Source organism: Rana temporaria, chromosome 3, assembly GCF_905171775.1.
Source record: "Rana temporaria chromosome 3, aRanTem1.1, whole genome shotgun sequence".
In the NCBI taxonomy this organism is placed as follows: Eukaryota; Metazoa; Chordata; class Amphibia; order Anura; family Ranidae; genus Rana; species Rana temporaria.
In genome coordinates this window covers 314,526,012-314,540,489 of record NC_053491.1, presented here as the reverse complement: position 1 = coordinate 314,540,489, position 14,478 = coordinate 314,526,012, and the positions used below count along the sequence as shown (strand labels likewise).

The 14,478-nt window shown below is 37.4% G+C and overlaps 1 protein-coding gene and 1 pseudogene across 5 annotated transcripts in view; both read right to left on the bottom strand.

Moving 5' to 3' along the window:
- The window catches only part of LOC120932468 (protocadherin alpha-C2-like), a 385,799-nt gene that overhangs the window by 239,558 nt on the left and 131,763 nt on the right, over positions 1-14,478 (bottom strand). Inside the window, exon 1 of one of the 5 annotated variants that reach the window (XM_040344836.1) lies at positions 9,918-12,475. The exons of the other annotated variants lie outside the window; for them this stretch is intronic. Within the exon in view, the coding sequence (XP_040200770.1) occupies positions 9,918-12,281 (2,364 nt within the window). The 5' untranslated portion in view covers positions 12,282-12,475. Of the gene's footprint in view, positions 1-9,917; positions 12,476-14,478 lie in introns of those variants that run through there. 5 annotated transcript variants of the gene reach the window in all.
- On the bottom strand, positions 1,103-1,949 carry LOC120932473 (annotated as a pseudogene).

Below are 14,478 nucleotides of genomic sequence, written 5' to 3'. Positions count from 1 at the left end.
CAGGTTGTGCCAACTTTGGGGTTTTGACTGTCATATCAGTAAATAATGGGCTAAATGTTGGAGAGTTGTCATTAATATCAGTAATAAAGATATTTAATGTAAGGTTAGAAGTAAGAGGAGGTAGACCAGAATCAGTTGCCTTTATGTGACACTGGAAATAGGTGACCTTTTCATGGTCAAAAGAAATTAAAGCAATCACTTTTCCATTTTCTGGATTAATGGTGATGTAGGAGGATATAGGGATCCCATCAATGGTGATGTCAATGATTGAATAAGTGATAAAGGAATTATGTCCAATATCAGGGTCTGAGGCTGATGCTGTATAGAAATGAGAGCCTGGTGGATTGTTTTCATTAAAAAATATTGTTTCAACAGGCTGTTGGAAATGGGGAGCATTATCATTCACGTCACTTATTTCAACAATTATAGTTTTTGTAACAGAAAGAAATGGAGACCCTTCATCTCTTGCAGTAATTTTAACTTCATAAAAATCCTTCTTCTCTCTGTCCAGTGGTCCATTTACAGTAAGAGAAAAATCTCCCATAAAAGCTGGATTTATTTTGAAAGGCACAGGTTCAGAAATGGCACAGTGAACTTTTCCATTCAATCCAGAATCTTTGTCTCGCGCACTAATAATTGCAACGGTTGTCCCTTGTGGAGAGTCCTCAGGAACAGGAACTGATAAAGACGTCACAGTCACCTCTGGAAGGTTGTCATTGACATCAACCACTGTCACAAGAACTTTACAATGTCCAACCATTGGGTGTTCACCATTGTCAATAGCATCAACCTGAATTTCATACAGTTTAACAGTTTCATAGTCCAAGTTGCTTTTTATTCTGATTTCTCCAGTACTTTTGTCTAAATGAAATACTCTCCTCACTTCTTCCTTCACTTGCTTGCCAAATTCATATGTAAGCTCTCCGTTTTTCCCCTGATCCAAATCAGAGGCATTTAGTTTAAACACTAATGATCCCTCAAAAGCATTTTCATTAATAGTGCACTGGTAAAATGGCTGACTAAAAGCAGGGGCATTATCATTAGCATCTTCCACAATGACAACAATTTGAGTTGTGCCACGTTGTCTTGGCCTGCCATTATCATAGGCTGTAAGTGTCAGATTATGAACAGACTGATTTTCTCTGTCAAGAGATTTCTTTAATACAAGCTCTAATGACCTGATTTGGTTCATGTATTTTTGAAATCTAAGGCAAAATAATCATTTGCACTGAGTTCATAGCTTGTAATAGAATTTGTTCCAAGGTCAGGATCAACAGCTCCCTCTAACAAAAACGAGATCCTGTGGGTCTCAACTCTGATATCATTAAATTAGTAACACTAGATGAAAAAGATGGACTGTTGTCATTGACATCTTCTATTTCAACATCTACACGATACATCTGTACAGGCTTATCTACAATAACCTGCAGAGGAATAATACAGTAGGGTATATCTGGACACAGCAGCTCTCTGTCTATCGATTCTTTTACAAACAAAATTCCATTTTGCAGATTAACCTGGAAGTATTCTTTATCATCTACAGAGACAATATGTAACATTCTGGAATTAATCTCACCAATCTCCAGTCCCAAATCCTGAGCAATTCTTCCAACAAAGGTTCCGTGTGTAGATTCCTCTGGGATGATATAATGCAGCTGACTCAGAATAACATCCCAGGACATTTGAAGCAATAGAAAATTGACCAATATGCTCCTTGCATTGTTATCCTGTTTTTGACAGAACATTTCTTCAAACCTCCAAGGTCGATTACAATTGCAAAAACAACATCCACGAAGGCTGATAATCAACAACACAGGAAAATAATCTATTGTGGCCAAAATTTCCAAGCAAGATCTTTAGCCGCAGCAATGAAAGAGATGAATATTTGTTTCAACCACATGCTATATATTGTTGTGGAGTGCCATCTATTGTTGAAACAAGATATTTCAATTTAAATGGTTCTGTGAGTAGGAATCTTTGAGACTTTTACCTAACTCTTAACAAAAATATGTTTTAAGTAAAGCTTATATAGTAGTTACCAAAAATGATTTATTGTCTAGTAAATATATGATAATGGATGCCTAAAATAGAAAGTATGCCCTTATGAACAAAGAACACATTATGACATATATTTGATTTTTTTTTTACTGAATTTGCCAAGCACTAAAGAGAAATATACAACTATGACATTCTGTTGCAAGTAAACTGTTTAATAGAAAATAACTTAACATTTGCTGAACACAATACTTCAGGTCATCAAGTTTTTCATCAAACATATGAAATTCCAAGATTTGAACATGCTTATCTTTAACCGGTTAAGCCCCGGACCAATATGCTGCTAAATGCCCAAAGGCGTTTTTACAATTCATCACTGCATCGCTTTAACAGACAATTGCGTGGTCGTGCGACCTGGCTCCCAAACAAAATTGGCATCCTTTTTCCCCACAAATAGAGCTTTATTTTGGTTTTTATTTTTTGCGCTATAAACAAAAATAGAGCGACAATTTTGAAAAAAATTCAATATTTTTTACTTTTTGCTGTAATAAATATCCCCCAAAAACATATATCAATTTTTTTTTCCTCAGTTTAGGCCGATACGTATTCTTCTACCTATTTTTGGTAAAAAAAATCGCAATATGCGTTTATCAATTGGTTTGCGCAAAATTTATAGCGTTTACAAAATAGGGGATAGTTTTATTTTTTTTTACTACTAATGACGGCGATCAGCGATTTTTTTCGTGACTGCGACATTATGGCGGACACTTCGGACAATTTTGACACATTTTTTGGACCATTGTCATTTTCACAGCAAAAAATGCATTTAAATTGCATTGTTTATTGTGAAAATGACAGTTGCAGTTTGGGAGTTAACCACAGGGGGCACTGTAGGAGTTAGGGTTCACCTAGTGTGTGTTTACAACTGTAGGGGGGTGTGATTGTAGGACTGATGTCATCGATCGAGTCTCCCTATAAAAGGGATCACTCGATCGATGCAGCCGCCACAGTGAAGCACGGGGAAGCCGTGTTTACACACGGCTCTCCCCGTTCTTCAGCTCCAGGGAGTATTCACGACGGGGCGGCTATTAACGAATAGCTGCGCCGTCATCCCGGATCGCTCCCCGCGGGAATCTGACCGCTGCATGTAGCGGGGGGAAGGGGGGTCCCGATCGGACCCCGACCCGCGGAAAGGTGGGGACGTACCTGTACGCTCATATGCCTGTACGTGCCATTCTGTGGACGTGCATATACATGCGGCGGTCATCAAGTGGTTAAAGGAGATAATAATAATAATTGAGCTTTGCTAAAAAGGATTAGGCTGCAGCTGGACATTATGTCGTGAAGATCAGATAGAAGAGTAAAAAACGTACTAGATATTTAAGAATTTATGCAACATAGCCTTTCTCAGTATATACCTAGTAATGCATGTATATATGCACCTAAGTATGATGAAGCATCCAACCCACCTTGTGTTTGTGTGGGATCAAAAAATTCATCAGCCTTTCATCAGAAAACATGGTGCTACTTCAATTTCCAACAGTACACCTGTCACTCCAAACAGCTAAACGGTTTTGCCAAGTAGTATTTCTTTAAACAGCTGTAAAACTCAAATGAGTGCACAAAGCAGACTCTTTAGCAGGTTTTTGCTGCTAAAAACGAACATATCAGTATTCATTGGTACAAGAGTGACCGATTAAAGAAATATTTCAAACCTAACTGGATGTAACATTCAACAGGCATACTAGTTTTAAATGATGCATTTTTTGATTAGTTTTTATAATTTTTTTTGCATCATAAGTATTCTTTTTTTGTCAACTAATTTTAATTAAACATTTTCTACCCAATCTTCCCTTTTTATGAAAAAAAACTGTTCCATTCAGCTCATTGATCTCAGGACAGCCATGTGGTTTTGGGAATTCATGAAAAGTTGCTTTGGTAGAATTTTTCATTGATTTAATAACTTTCTAATACAAATTGTTTCCCTTTCAAACACTGTACATAGGCGTTTGCCACAACAATATTAGCTGTAGCAGTCCAACATAACAGTTGTAAATTGATATTGTTGTTTTAATTTGTGTTGTAACCCAGTATAGAAAATTTGAAGACAGGTTTCCTGATATTCTAACTTTATTCAGGGTGAAATTGTCAATAGTATTTTAAATTAAACTAACAAGTATACCCAACTTATTATGCAATCCCAAAGAAATGTAGAATTAAAGTATCCTTAAAACAATTCACATTTAGGTTGGATGAATTTGTAGTTCTTTGTGAAATCGATATGATATAGCATGATAGTAAAGGCTGGCTTCAAGATTTAAAACTACTTCCACTAGATAATGAAATAATGTATGCACTAATCTATTGAGTTAAATTTCCTCAACTGTAAATAAGTATCGTAAATAACACATAATACAAAAAATAAAATGAATAATGCACAAATCAAAGAGATAGTAAATATGATTTGATCTTTTATATTACAAGCATTCAGTTAACACCTTTTAAACAGGTTTTTGACATGCTAGTAATCTGGAATTCTTTCCTTCGCCATATAAAAAAGAAAGGTTATGCATACACCCAACAGAAAGTCTCAAAAATATTAACTGTGGAACAGAATAAAAAAAAAAGGGTATGATGCATAAATACTTCATACAGTATCCGATTTGCATAGCTGTTTACAGACATAACTAAACAACATTATGCATGTAAACAATTAAAGGACATAATATGCATACTTTTGTTCAAGAAATAAAAAACATTTAAAACTATTTTGTTGTATTGCATTACAAAAGGTAGGGGTTGTCTTGCTCCCATGCGCGATTAAAACTTTTCTCTTTTATTTACCAATGTTATACCAGGTTTTCATTTTAATTAATTCCATAGTACAAGGATGTCAAACTCAATTTCATTATGGACAGATTCAGCATTATGGTTACCCTCAAGAGGTCGGTTGTATCTGTAAGACTATGTATCTACTTAGATACTTAGGTGTGTGCAGCGTAGATAGTGTAGAGTTTACGAGTGTGCTACATACAGACTGCAGAATCAAGGGGCGTCCTGTGTACCAAGTGCAGTTGAGGAGTGCTGGGTTTATGGGTACAGAGTTCAGAAGTATGCAGTGTGCAGAGTAAAGGAGGGTGCGGTATACAGAGTCTCATCTTCCCGGCTCTAGTATCTTCTGGCAGTGTAGGTGGCTCTGCGTCTCTCTCTCTCTCTCTCTCACTTGCAGTGAGTACATTGATCGGGACTGCTGTGCCCTGCTGTAAGTGTGTACAGGGCAGGCAGGGATTTGCAAAAGCTGAAATTGAGTTCCATCACGTTCCTGCTGAAAACAAAGGCCTGGGTGCAAGGGCCACATGAAATGGCCTTGTGTTTGACACCTGTGCCATAGTACATCAATGTCGTGTCTGAGAAAAATATTTAGAAATGTTTAAGCCTGACATATTGTTGACCAATAAATTGGATAATAACTAAATAATTATTAACTGAAGTTACTGTAAATAAAGGGGAAAATCTGCCACTTAGTAGACAAAGTAAAGTAAGCTACACACATGGCACAAGCATTGGAGGACATTAGTTATGAGGAAAGGTTACGAGCACTGAAATTGTTTTCTCTGGAGTAGAGACGCTTGAGAGGGGATATGATTTCAATGTACAAATACCATACTGGTGACCCCACAATAGGGATAAAACTTTTCTACTTAAGGGAATTCAATAAGACACCCGGCCATTCACTAAAATTAGAAGACAATCGGTTTAACCTTAAACTGCATAGAGGGTTCTTTACTGTAAGAGCGGTTAGGATGTGGAATTCCCTTCCACAGGCAATGGTTTCAGTGGAGAGCATCGATAATTTAAAAAAACTATTAGTTAAGCACCTGCATGACCACAACATACAGGGATATACAATGTAATACTGACATAATATCACACACATAGGTTGGACTTAGGTTAGTTAAAATTGCTGTCAATATATGGTCTTTTTTCAGTTTTTCTTTTTGCTTTTAATATCAATGTATTTAGATAAGTAAATATTTAAATGTTGCTTTGGAAATGTGTAATAGCCTGCTGAAGATCCTTATTTATATCTAGTTAAGATAGTCAGCCACTCAAGTGAAAATAAGACACACACTACTATTACATTGATTTCCATGTATTCAATGCATGGCAAGTCCAGTCTTCCTTTTTTCTAATTTTAGAATTAAATTTTTTTTCAACTGAAAACTTATGTTTGAGGTTTGGATGGATGCTGGTGGCTTAACCACTTGCCGACCTCCCTACAGCAGTTTTACTGCTACAGTGTGGCTTCACTGTGCAGGAACATGTGTGTGTATATATATATATATATATATATATATATATATATATATATATGTGATCCTGCACTTCTGGGTATTGGACACCAGCACTTGCTGATTGTTCGATACACAGGCAGAACAGTGATCTGCTTATGTAAACAAGGCAGATTGCTGTTCTGTCAGTAAGGAAGGCATGGGTCCTGTGTTCCAGCAAAGGAAAGTAAAAGCACCTCCCATACTACAGTAACACACCAGCTAAGCACACAGTTAACCCAGTGTTATTAGCACAGTGACAGTGCATATTTTTAGCACCGATCACTTTAACAATGTAACTGGTCCCCAAAAAAGTGTCAAAAGTGTCAGTTAGTGTCCAATTTGACTGCCACAATATCGCAGTCCTGCTATAAGTCTGATCACTGTCTTTACTAGGAAAAAAAACATAAATATATCCCAGTTTGTAGACTCTATAAGTTCTGCGCAAACCAATACATTTACGCTTATTGGCTTTTGTTTTACCAAAAATATGAAGCCGAATACATATTGGCCTAAATTGGTGAAGAAATTTGATGTTTTATAGCAAAAGCTATAGCATTTTTTTTTTGTTTAAAGTGCAAAAAATAAAAAACACAGAGATGATTAATTACCACCAAAAGAAAGCTGTATTTGTGGGGAAAAAAGGACATACATTTCATTTGGGTATAGCGTTGCATTTTTTTTCACTTTTTTGTTACTATTATTATTATTGGTTTGCGCTGCACTGCCTTCTATCTTTTGTATCACGTTTGGATTTTGTGAATATCCTTTTAGTGTTCAGCTAGCATCCCTTGTGAATTACAGCCTGAGGGTTGTTTTCCATTTCTATATTTATTTATTTTAATAATTGAAAATAATTTAAATATTTATATTTTCACTTATATTTTAGAAGTGTTATAGTGTTTGATCTTTTTTTGCGCTGATTGCACTCCTAGTCTACCAAATAGCATTGCATGGCCGCACAATTGTCAGGTAAAATAACACAGTGCCGTATAGCAAAAAAATGCCTGGTCAGGGAGGGGGGTAAATCTTCTGGAGCCAAAGTGGTTAATTCAGATACCAAGTTTTACAACTTTTAAAGAAATGGTCAGCAGCCACTATGAACCTGACAATTTTATCCTTTTGCCAATGCATTACACTCTTGCTGTCTGGTTTTTATTGTTTTGTTTTAAAAAATGAATAACAAAAATGGAGATGCTAACTGTAAGCAACAAGTGTAACTGCACAAGATATCTTGCCACTGAAGTTGATAAGAGTAACCAACAATTTTTGCCTAACCTGTAAACACTTTTCTGTTCAAGTATTATGATGTCAAATGGATAATATAATATCTCCTGGGCTATTACTAGGTTCCCTTTCAATAAGTTGGAAACACATTTATTGGGAATCCTCAAATTACTTCCATATTTCAAGTCCATGACAATTTGATTTACTCTGTAAGGTCACCTGAGTCCAGGTGATAGATGCACCCTGTTGGGGTCAGGAGTTCACTGCAAGGTAGTGGACCCTATGGCTGACTGCTGCGGATGGAGCTCTAGGTGATTCAGGATAGCAGGTATTCTGGAGCACCAACACAGATCACACTGGGAGCTAGAGCATAAGATTTTCCACGGCACGGAATATTAGGCCGCGTACACACGATCGGTCATAACTGATGAAAATAGACTGAAGGACCGTTTCATCGTTTAACCGATGAAGCTGACTGATGGTCTGATGTGCCTGCACACCATCGGTTAAAAAAACGATCGTGTCAGAACGCGGTGACGTAAAACACACGACGTGCTGAAAAAAACAAAGTTCAATGCTTCCAAGCATGCGTCGACTTGATTCTGAGCATGCGCAGCCTTTTGACCGATGCTTTTGCATACTAACGATCGGTTTTGACCTATCGGTTAGGCATCCATCGGTTCAATTTTAAAGCAAGTTCTCTTTTGACCGAAGGATAACTGACCGGGCCCACACACGATCGGTTTGGACCGATTAAACGGTCCTTCAGTCCGTTTTCATCAGTTTTGACTGATCGTGTATATGCGGCCTAAGAGACAGTGGGTGTTTACCAGAGGCCCCTAGTGGTGGGGATGGATTTAGCTGAAGTCTGGCTCCAGGTTGTGACCCCCAGGGCATTCCAGCTCACGCTCACGGTAGCGTACAGGAAGATAGAGAGTAATTATCAGACTGCAACAACAAAGGGTAGTCAGGAGATAGCCAAAGATCGGGGCAACAAGCAGGTAAGGATAGTTAAGGAACATGCCAAGGTTGGGATATGAAGCAGACAAGGACAGTAAAGAACAAGCCAAGATCAGTAACTAGAATCAGACGTAGAACACACAGCGAGGAGCACACGGAAGCCAAACACATAATATTGATCAGCAGGGCTGGCTTGCAAGGCACAGCATGAAGTGATCTAGCAGGACTTTTCTGACTAAAGTTCCACTTTGATCTTCATTTCTAATCCTTCTTGTTGTAGTACTTTTAATTTTCATAATTTTAGTTTTTTGGACAAATAGGTTTTTATTGGCATTTTGTTATTTTTTACAAGAACTAAACAAAACAAAAGACGCAAAAAAGGGAACATGGTAGTAAAGGTACTTTGAAGAATAGTAGTATACATTTCTGCTACCAACATCGCATGAGCAGCACACACAAACAAAATAACAGTAACTTATCGATAACGTAAATTCTCATTAAAGGGGTTGTAAAGGTAAACGTTTTTTCACCTTAATGCGTTCTATGCATAAGGTGAAAAAACATCCAACAATACCTACCCTCCCAGCCCCCCCTTATACTTACCTGACCCCTCGAAAGTCCCGTGCTCGCCCCCCGACATCCTCTTCGCCGCTCAGCCTGGCCGTTGATTGGTTACAGTTGATTAATTGAAAGAAGCGCAGCCATTGGCTCATGCTGCTGTCAATCACATCCAATGATGCGGCGCGCCAGGGGTGGTTCCAAGTGATACAGTGAGCAGCTATGGCTGCCGGCTGTATCACAGGAGCGTGCCCGCAAGAACTCAACACCATGCGAGCATGCTTGCATGAAGGTGTTGATTCCTTGCGGGGGGAGCCGAGACAGCCGCCGATGGACCCCAGAAGACCAGGTTTGGGCCACTCTGTGCAAAACGAGATGCACAGTGGAGGTAAGTATAACATGTTTGTTATTAAAAAACTAATTATCTTTAGTGATCCTTTAAAGATAAAATTACATAGATCATTAATGGCTTGTAGTTCCAAAGGTAAGAAAAAAAAAGGTGGTGGGGAAAGAGAGCCACTGATGTGGCATAAAACAAAAAGGAAGACAGACCATCCCTCCGTGCACTTTTGTAGTATCTGCTTCAAATACTACTTTTAATCCCTAGCATTATGACAAAAAGAAAAACTGAACCAAAGAACCATAAACAATATGATTTACTTATATAGGATTAACACTGAAACATCCGTAATAACACTAGGGCTATTGAAGCTAGCCCCGGGGTCTGTAGCCAAGGATCAATTTTCATAATTTTTGATTGTACTTCCATCTTCAGGAAATGAAGATACTCACCAAAAATACCAGGTTTATTAATTCTTGTATGGTACACATTTAGGTTAATCTTACCTTAATTGAAGGATTTATAATGGCTCCTTGTGGGTATGAAGGTTCTTCGTTGCATGGAGTTCGAAGGTTATTTGGAGTAAATACAATTAAGTCATTCTTAGCTTGAACTGAGTTTAAACTCTGAACCCTATATTGAGTGTGTTGAGAATACATCCAACTTCCTCCAGTGTTAGAACAGACGTTGTAACTTTTTTTCAAATCATTGACCTCATCCCTGTATTTTTGCCATCTTAAAATAGTGAAAGCAATTAAGGTTATGAGGAATATACTTGAAATGATACAGATAGCTATTACTAAATAAACATTTGCATCAGAGAATTCATCATTGCTGTTTTTGGATTCATAATTTTCCAACTTTAATTCCTCTCCTGGATCCACAAAGGAGATTATAATTTGCGTAACAGCTGTCATGATTGGTTCTCCGTTGTCTTGAGCCACAACTAATAATCTATATTCTTCATGATCAGAATCAGTTAATGGACGTTTCAAATTGATTTCTCCAGTGTGGTAAGAAATGGAAAAAGGTGTTTTCCCTAAAGGATCCTTGAAATTATAAGATATTAATGCATTGTATCCAGAATCAAGATCCAGAGCTTTCACTTTTCCTACTAGATATCCAGGTTTTGTTGACTTGGGAGTTTTAACTGTGATTGCAGAATAAAGTGGGGTGAATGTTGGTGCATTGTCATTAATATCTTCAATGAATATATTTATAGTGAGATTTGAGCTCAGAGATGATAAACCAGCATCTGTGGCTTTTATGTGACACTGGAAGTAGGTAACTTGCTCATGATCAAATGACACTAAAGCAAAGACTTTTCCATTTTCTGGATTGATGGAGATGTAGGAAGAGATGGGAATCCCATGAATGGTACTGTCACCAATAGAGTATGTGATGAAAGAATTCTGTCCGATATCTGGGTCAGAGGCTGATGCTGTGTAGACATGAGAACCTGGAGGGTTGTTTTCCTTGATTAAAATTGTATCAACTGGCTGCTGGAATTGGGGTGCATTGTCATTCACATCGCTTAAATTAATTTTTAGAGTTTGTGAAACTGACAGAGATGGAAGCCCTTCATCTTTTGCAATGATTAAAACTTCATAATAAGATTGTTTTTCACGATCTAATTGCCCACTCACGGTAAGGGAAAAATCCCCCATGAATGCAGAATTTATTTTGAAAGGTGTATGTCCTAATAAGTAGCAACTGGCTTTGCCATTTGGTCCTGAATCTTTATCATGTACACTGATTATTGCAACTGTTGTTCCTTGTGGTGAATCCTCTGGCACAGGAACTGATAACGATGTCACCATCATCTCAGGGGGATTGTCATTGACATCAAAGACAGTTACTAAAACTTTGCAATGTCCAACCATTGGGTGTTCTCCATTGTCAGTAGCATCAATCTGAATTTCATAAATACTTGTAGCTTCAAAGTCCACATTTCCTTTTACTGTGATTTCCCCTGTGAGTTTATCAAGGTTAAAAATATTTTGTATATCTTCTTTGACCATTTTGCTAAATTCATATAATATTTCTGAATGTTTTCCTACATCCAAGTCTGTGGCATTTAACTTGAACACAAAGGTTCCTTTAGGGGCATTCTCAGTCACACTGCACTGGTAAAATGGATGAGTAAAAGATGGAGCATTATCATTGACATCTTCTACTGTAATCACAATTTTGGTTGTACCACTTAATCTTGGCTTGCCTCCATCATACGCAGTTAGTGTCAAGTTGTGAACTGACTGTGTTTCCCTGTCCAGAGATTTCTTTAGCACAAGTTCTAAAGATCTGATTTGGTTCATGTATTTCTGAAAATCTAACATGAAATATTCACTGGTACTGAGCTCATAATTGGTGATAGAATTTGTTCCTAAATCTAAATCAACAGCTCCCTCTACTGGGAAACGAGATCCTGCAGGTCTGAGTTCTGAAATCATTAGATGATTAACAGAAGAGAAGAAAGATGGACTATTGTCATTTATATCTTCTATTTCCACATCTACACGATACATCTGCACCGGCTTGTCTATAATAACCTGCAAAGGAATGATACAGAATGGTGTATTTTGACAGAGCAGCTCTCTGTCTAGTGTCTCTTTAACAAACAAGATTCCATTCTGCAGATTCACTTGGAAATACTCCTTCTCATCTCTAGAGACAACACGCAGCATTCTAAAGTTAATCTCACCTAAATCCAGTCCAAGGTCCTGAACAATTCTTCCAACAAAGGTGCCATGTTTGGATTCCTCCGTGATGATATAATGCAGCTGACAGAAGACTACATCCCACGACATTTGTAGCAACAGAAAATTCACCAGATTGTTCCATGGTTGATAATCTTGTTTTAGGCTGAACATTTCTGGTACTATATTCTGATAAAGGTGATAAATGGTTCAGTACATGTTACATTCAATTTCCAGGAAGATCCTCGGCACGGAATAGAAAAGTGATCATGGACAACATCCTTACACTAAGAAGCTCTGCCATCAACAATGAATATTTTCCTTTTACACCTTACAATAAGTAGGTTTGGAGTGTCATCTAGTGTCTGATTTTTATATTGCAACCAATACTACTGTAATGTAAGTAAAACTATCTAAACAAATTGCTTTCTTATTTAATTGTATTTATTTTTAACACATATGTAGAATTGTATTTATATTATTATTTATATACCTTAAGCCTCAGTATTTTTTAAATGTTAATAGTGGTGTAAAGCATGCTTCTAATGTTTAAGTTTTTTTAATTTACTGTTTTTCATTAACTAGATTCTGGTTAAAAAAATATAAATAGTATAGCAAGGAAAAAAAAACATATTAAAGCTTTACTGTAATATTACCTTATAGTTATTTAGAAAAACAAATACGAATCAACTAACTTAAGTTTGCTTCAAAATACCTGTTTGTATCACTGTTTCCCACTATACTGAATGTTGCATGCCTACAGCTGTTCATTTACTAGACTTAGATCCCCTGGCAAGCACTTGATGGAAGAGAATACAGAGTAAAGGTGAAGAAGGACCCAAGCTGGGCTGGATGTTCTGTGTTTGCATCCAACATCAGCTTCTGGTTAGTGAACCCTGCTTAAAATATGATTTAATGGGTTTGATTTAAAGTGGTCCTAAAGGCAGAAGGTTTTTATCTTAATGCATTCTATGCAATAAGATAAAAAAAAACTTCTGTGTGCAGAGGCCCTCTCTAATACTTACCTGAGCCCCATCTTGACCCAGCAATGTTGCATGAAAGACTTGGCTGCCGGGACTCTCCCTCCTCATTGACTGAGACAGCAGCAGATGCCATGATTCTCACTGCTGTCAATCAAAGTCAGTAAACTAATGAGGAGATAGAGGGGGTGGGGCCGAACCATGGCTCCATGTCTGAATGAACACACAGACCGAGGCTTGGTTCAGGTGCCCCCATAGCAAGCTGCTTGCTATGGGGGGCAGGAGGGAGGGGCCAGGAGTGCTAAAGAGGGACCCAAAAAGAGAAGGATCAGGGCTGCTCTGTGCAAAACCACTGCACAGAGCAGGTATGTATATTATGTTTGTTATTTAAAAAAAAGGATCACTTTAATAAAGACAAATGGGCTACTCACTTTGCAAGGGAAATTTCTCCAGTTTTCTGCTTAGTGAATGTGTGAAGCTCTGCTAACTTCCAGCATCGTGCTATTAATAATTATTTTTTTATTTGCTTTGATTGCGATTGAACTATAGTCACCTGGGACTGTCACATGTGTTGTCTTTAATTTTATCGTACATGAGAAAATTTGTCACTGACTAATGAAAGCAGTTTTGTGGGTTTTAAAGTAAGGTTTTAAAGTAAGGTTTTAGTTTAAAAACATTAATTAGATTGCACACGGATAGGCGCAGCAATTCAATCGGCAACTTCACTTGCAAAGTGAACATTGCCTTAATAAATCATTCCCAGTATATCAGTTTGTGTGTCAGCGAATATTACACATTCTTTAATTATTCCTAGATGTTTTAAAACAGGTGTGTGTATTATCCCACACTCCCTAACCTAATGCGTTCCCACAACTGAAAAAAAATAAAATCAAAAATGTTGGCTGCGCCTATCCGTGTGCAATTCAGTTCATGTTTTTAAACCGAAACCTTACTTTCAAACCACAAAACTGCTTTTATTAGTCAGTGACAAACTTTCTCATGTACAAAAAATAAAATAAAACAAATGTGACAGTCCCAGATGACTATACTGTAGTTCAATTAGTAGTGCTTTTCTTCTTTCAAATATTTTCCCCTTTAAATGTTCTTCTCATATCCCACAGTTTTTTGACCTTCACCCTTGTGAATTTTAGTTAATACAATTAACTGAATCCGTGAGTACTGTGTTTGTGGAACATACAAGAGCACACAGTAGCTGCTGCCCCATTGGATGATCTTTTAAAGCGCACTGTTTCAAGTTTTAATGTAAGTAAATATTATGCAATGAATGTGAGACCTTTATATATTACACAACAACAGTGTATCTTTTATACTGTGAGGATGTGGAGGAAAGGAAGTCCTGACAAAGCCAGCTCAGTGAGGAGAGAGGAGAG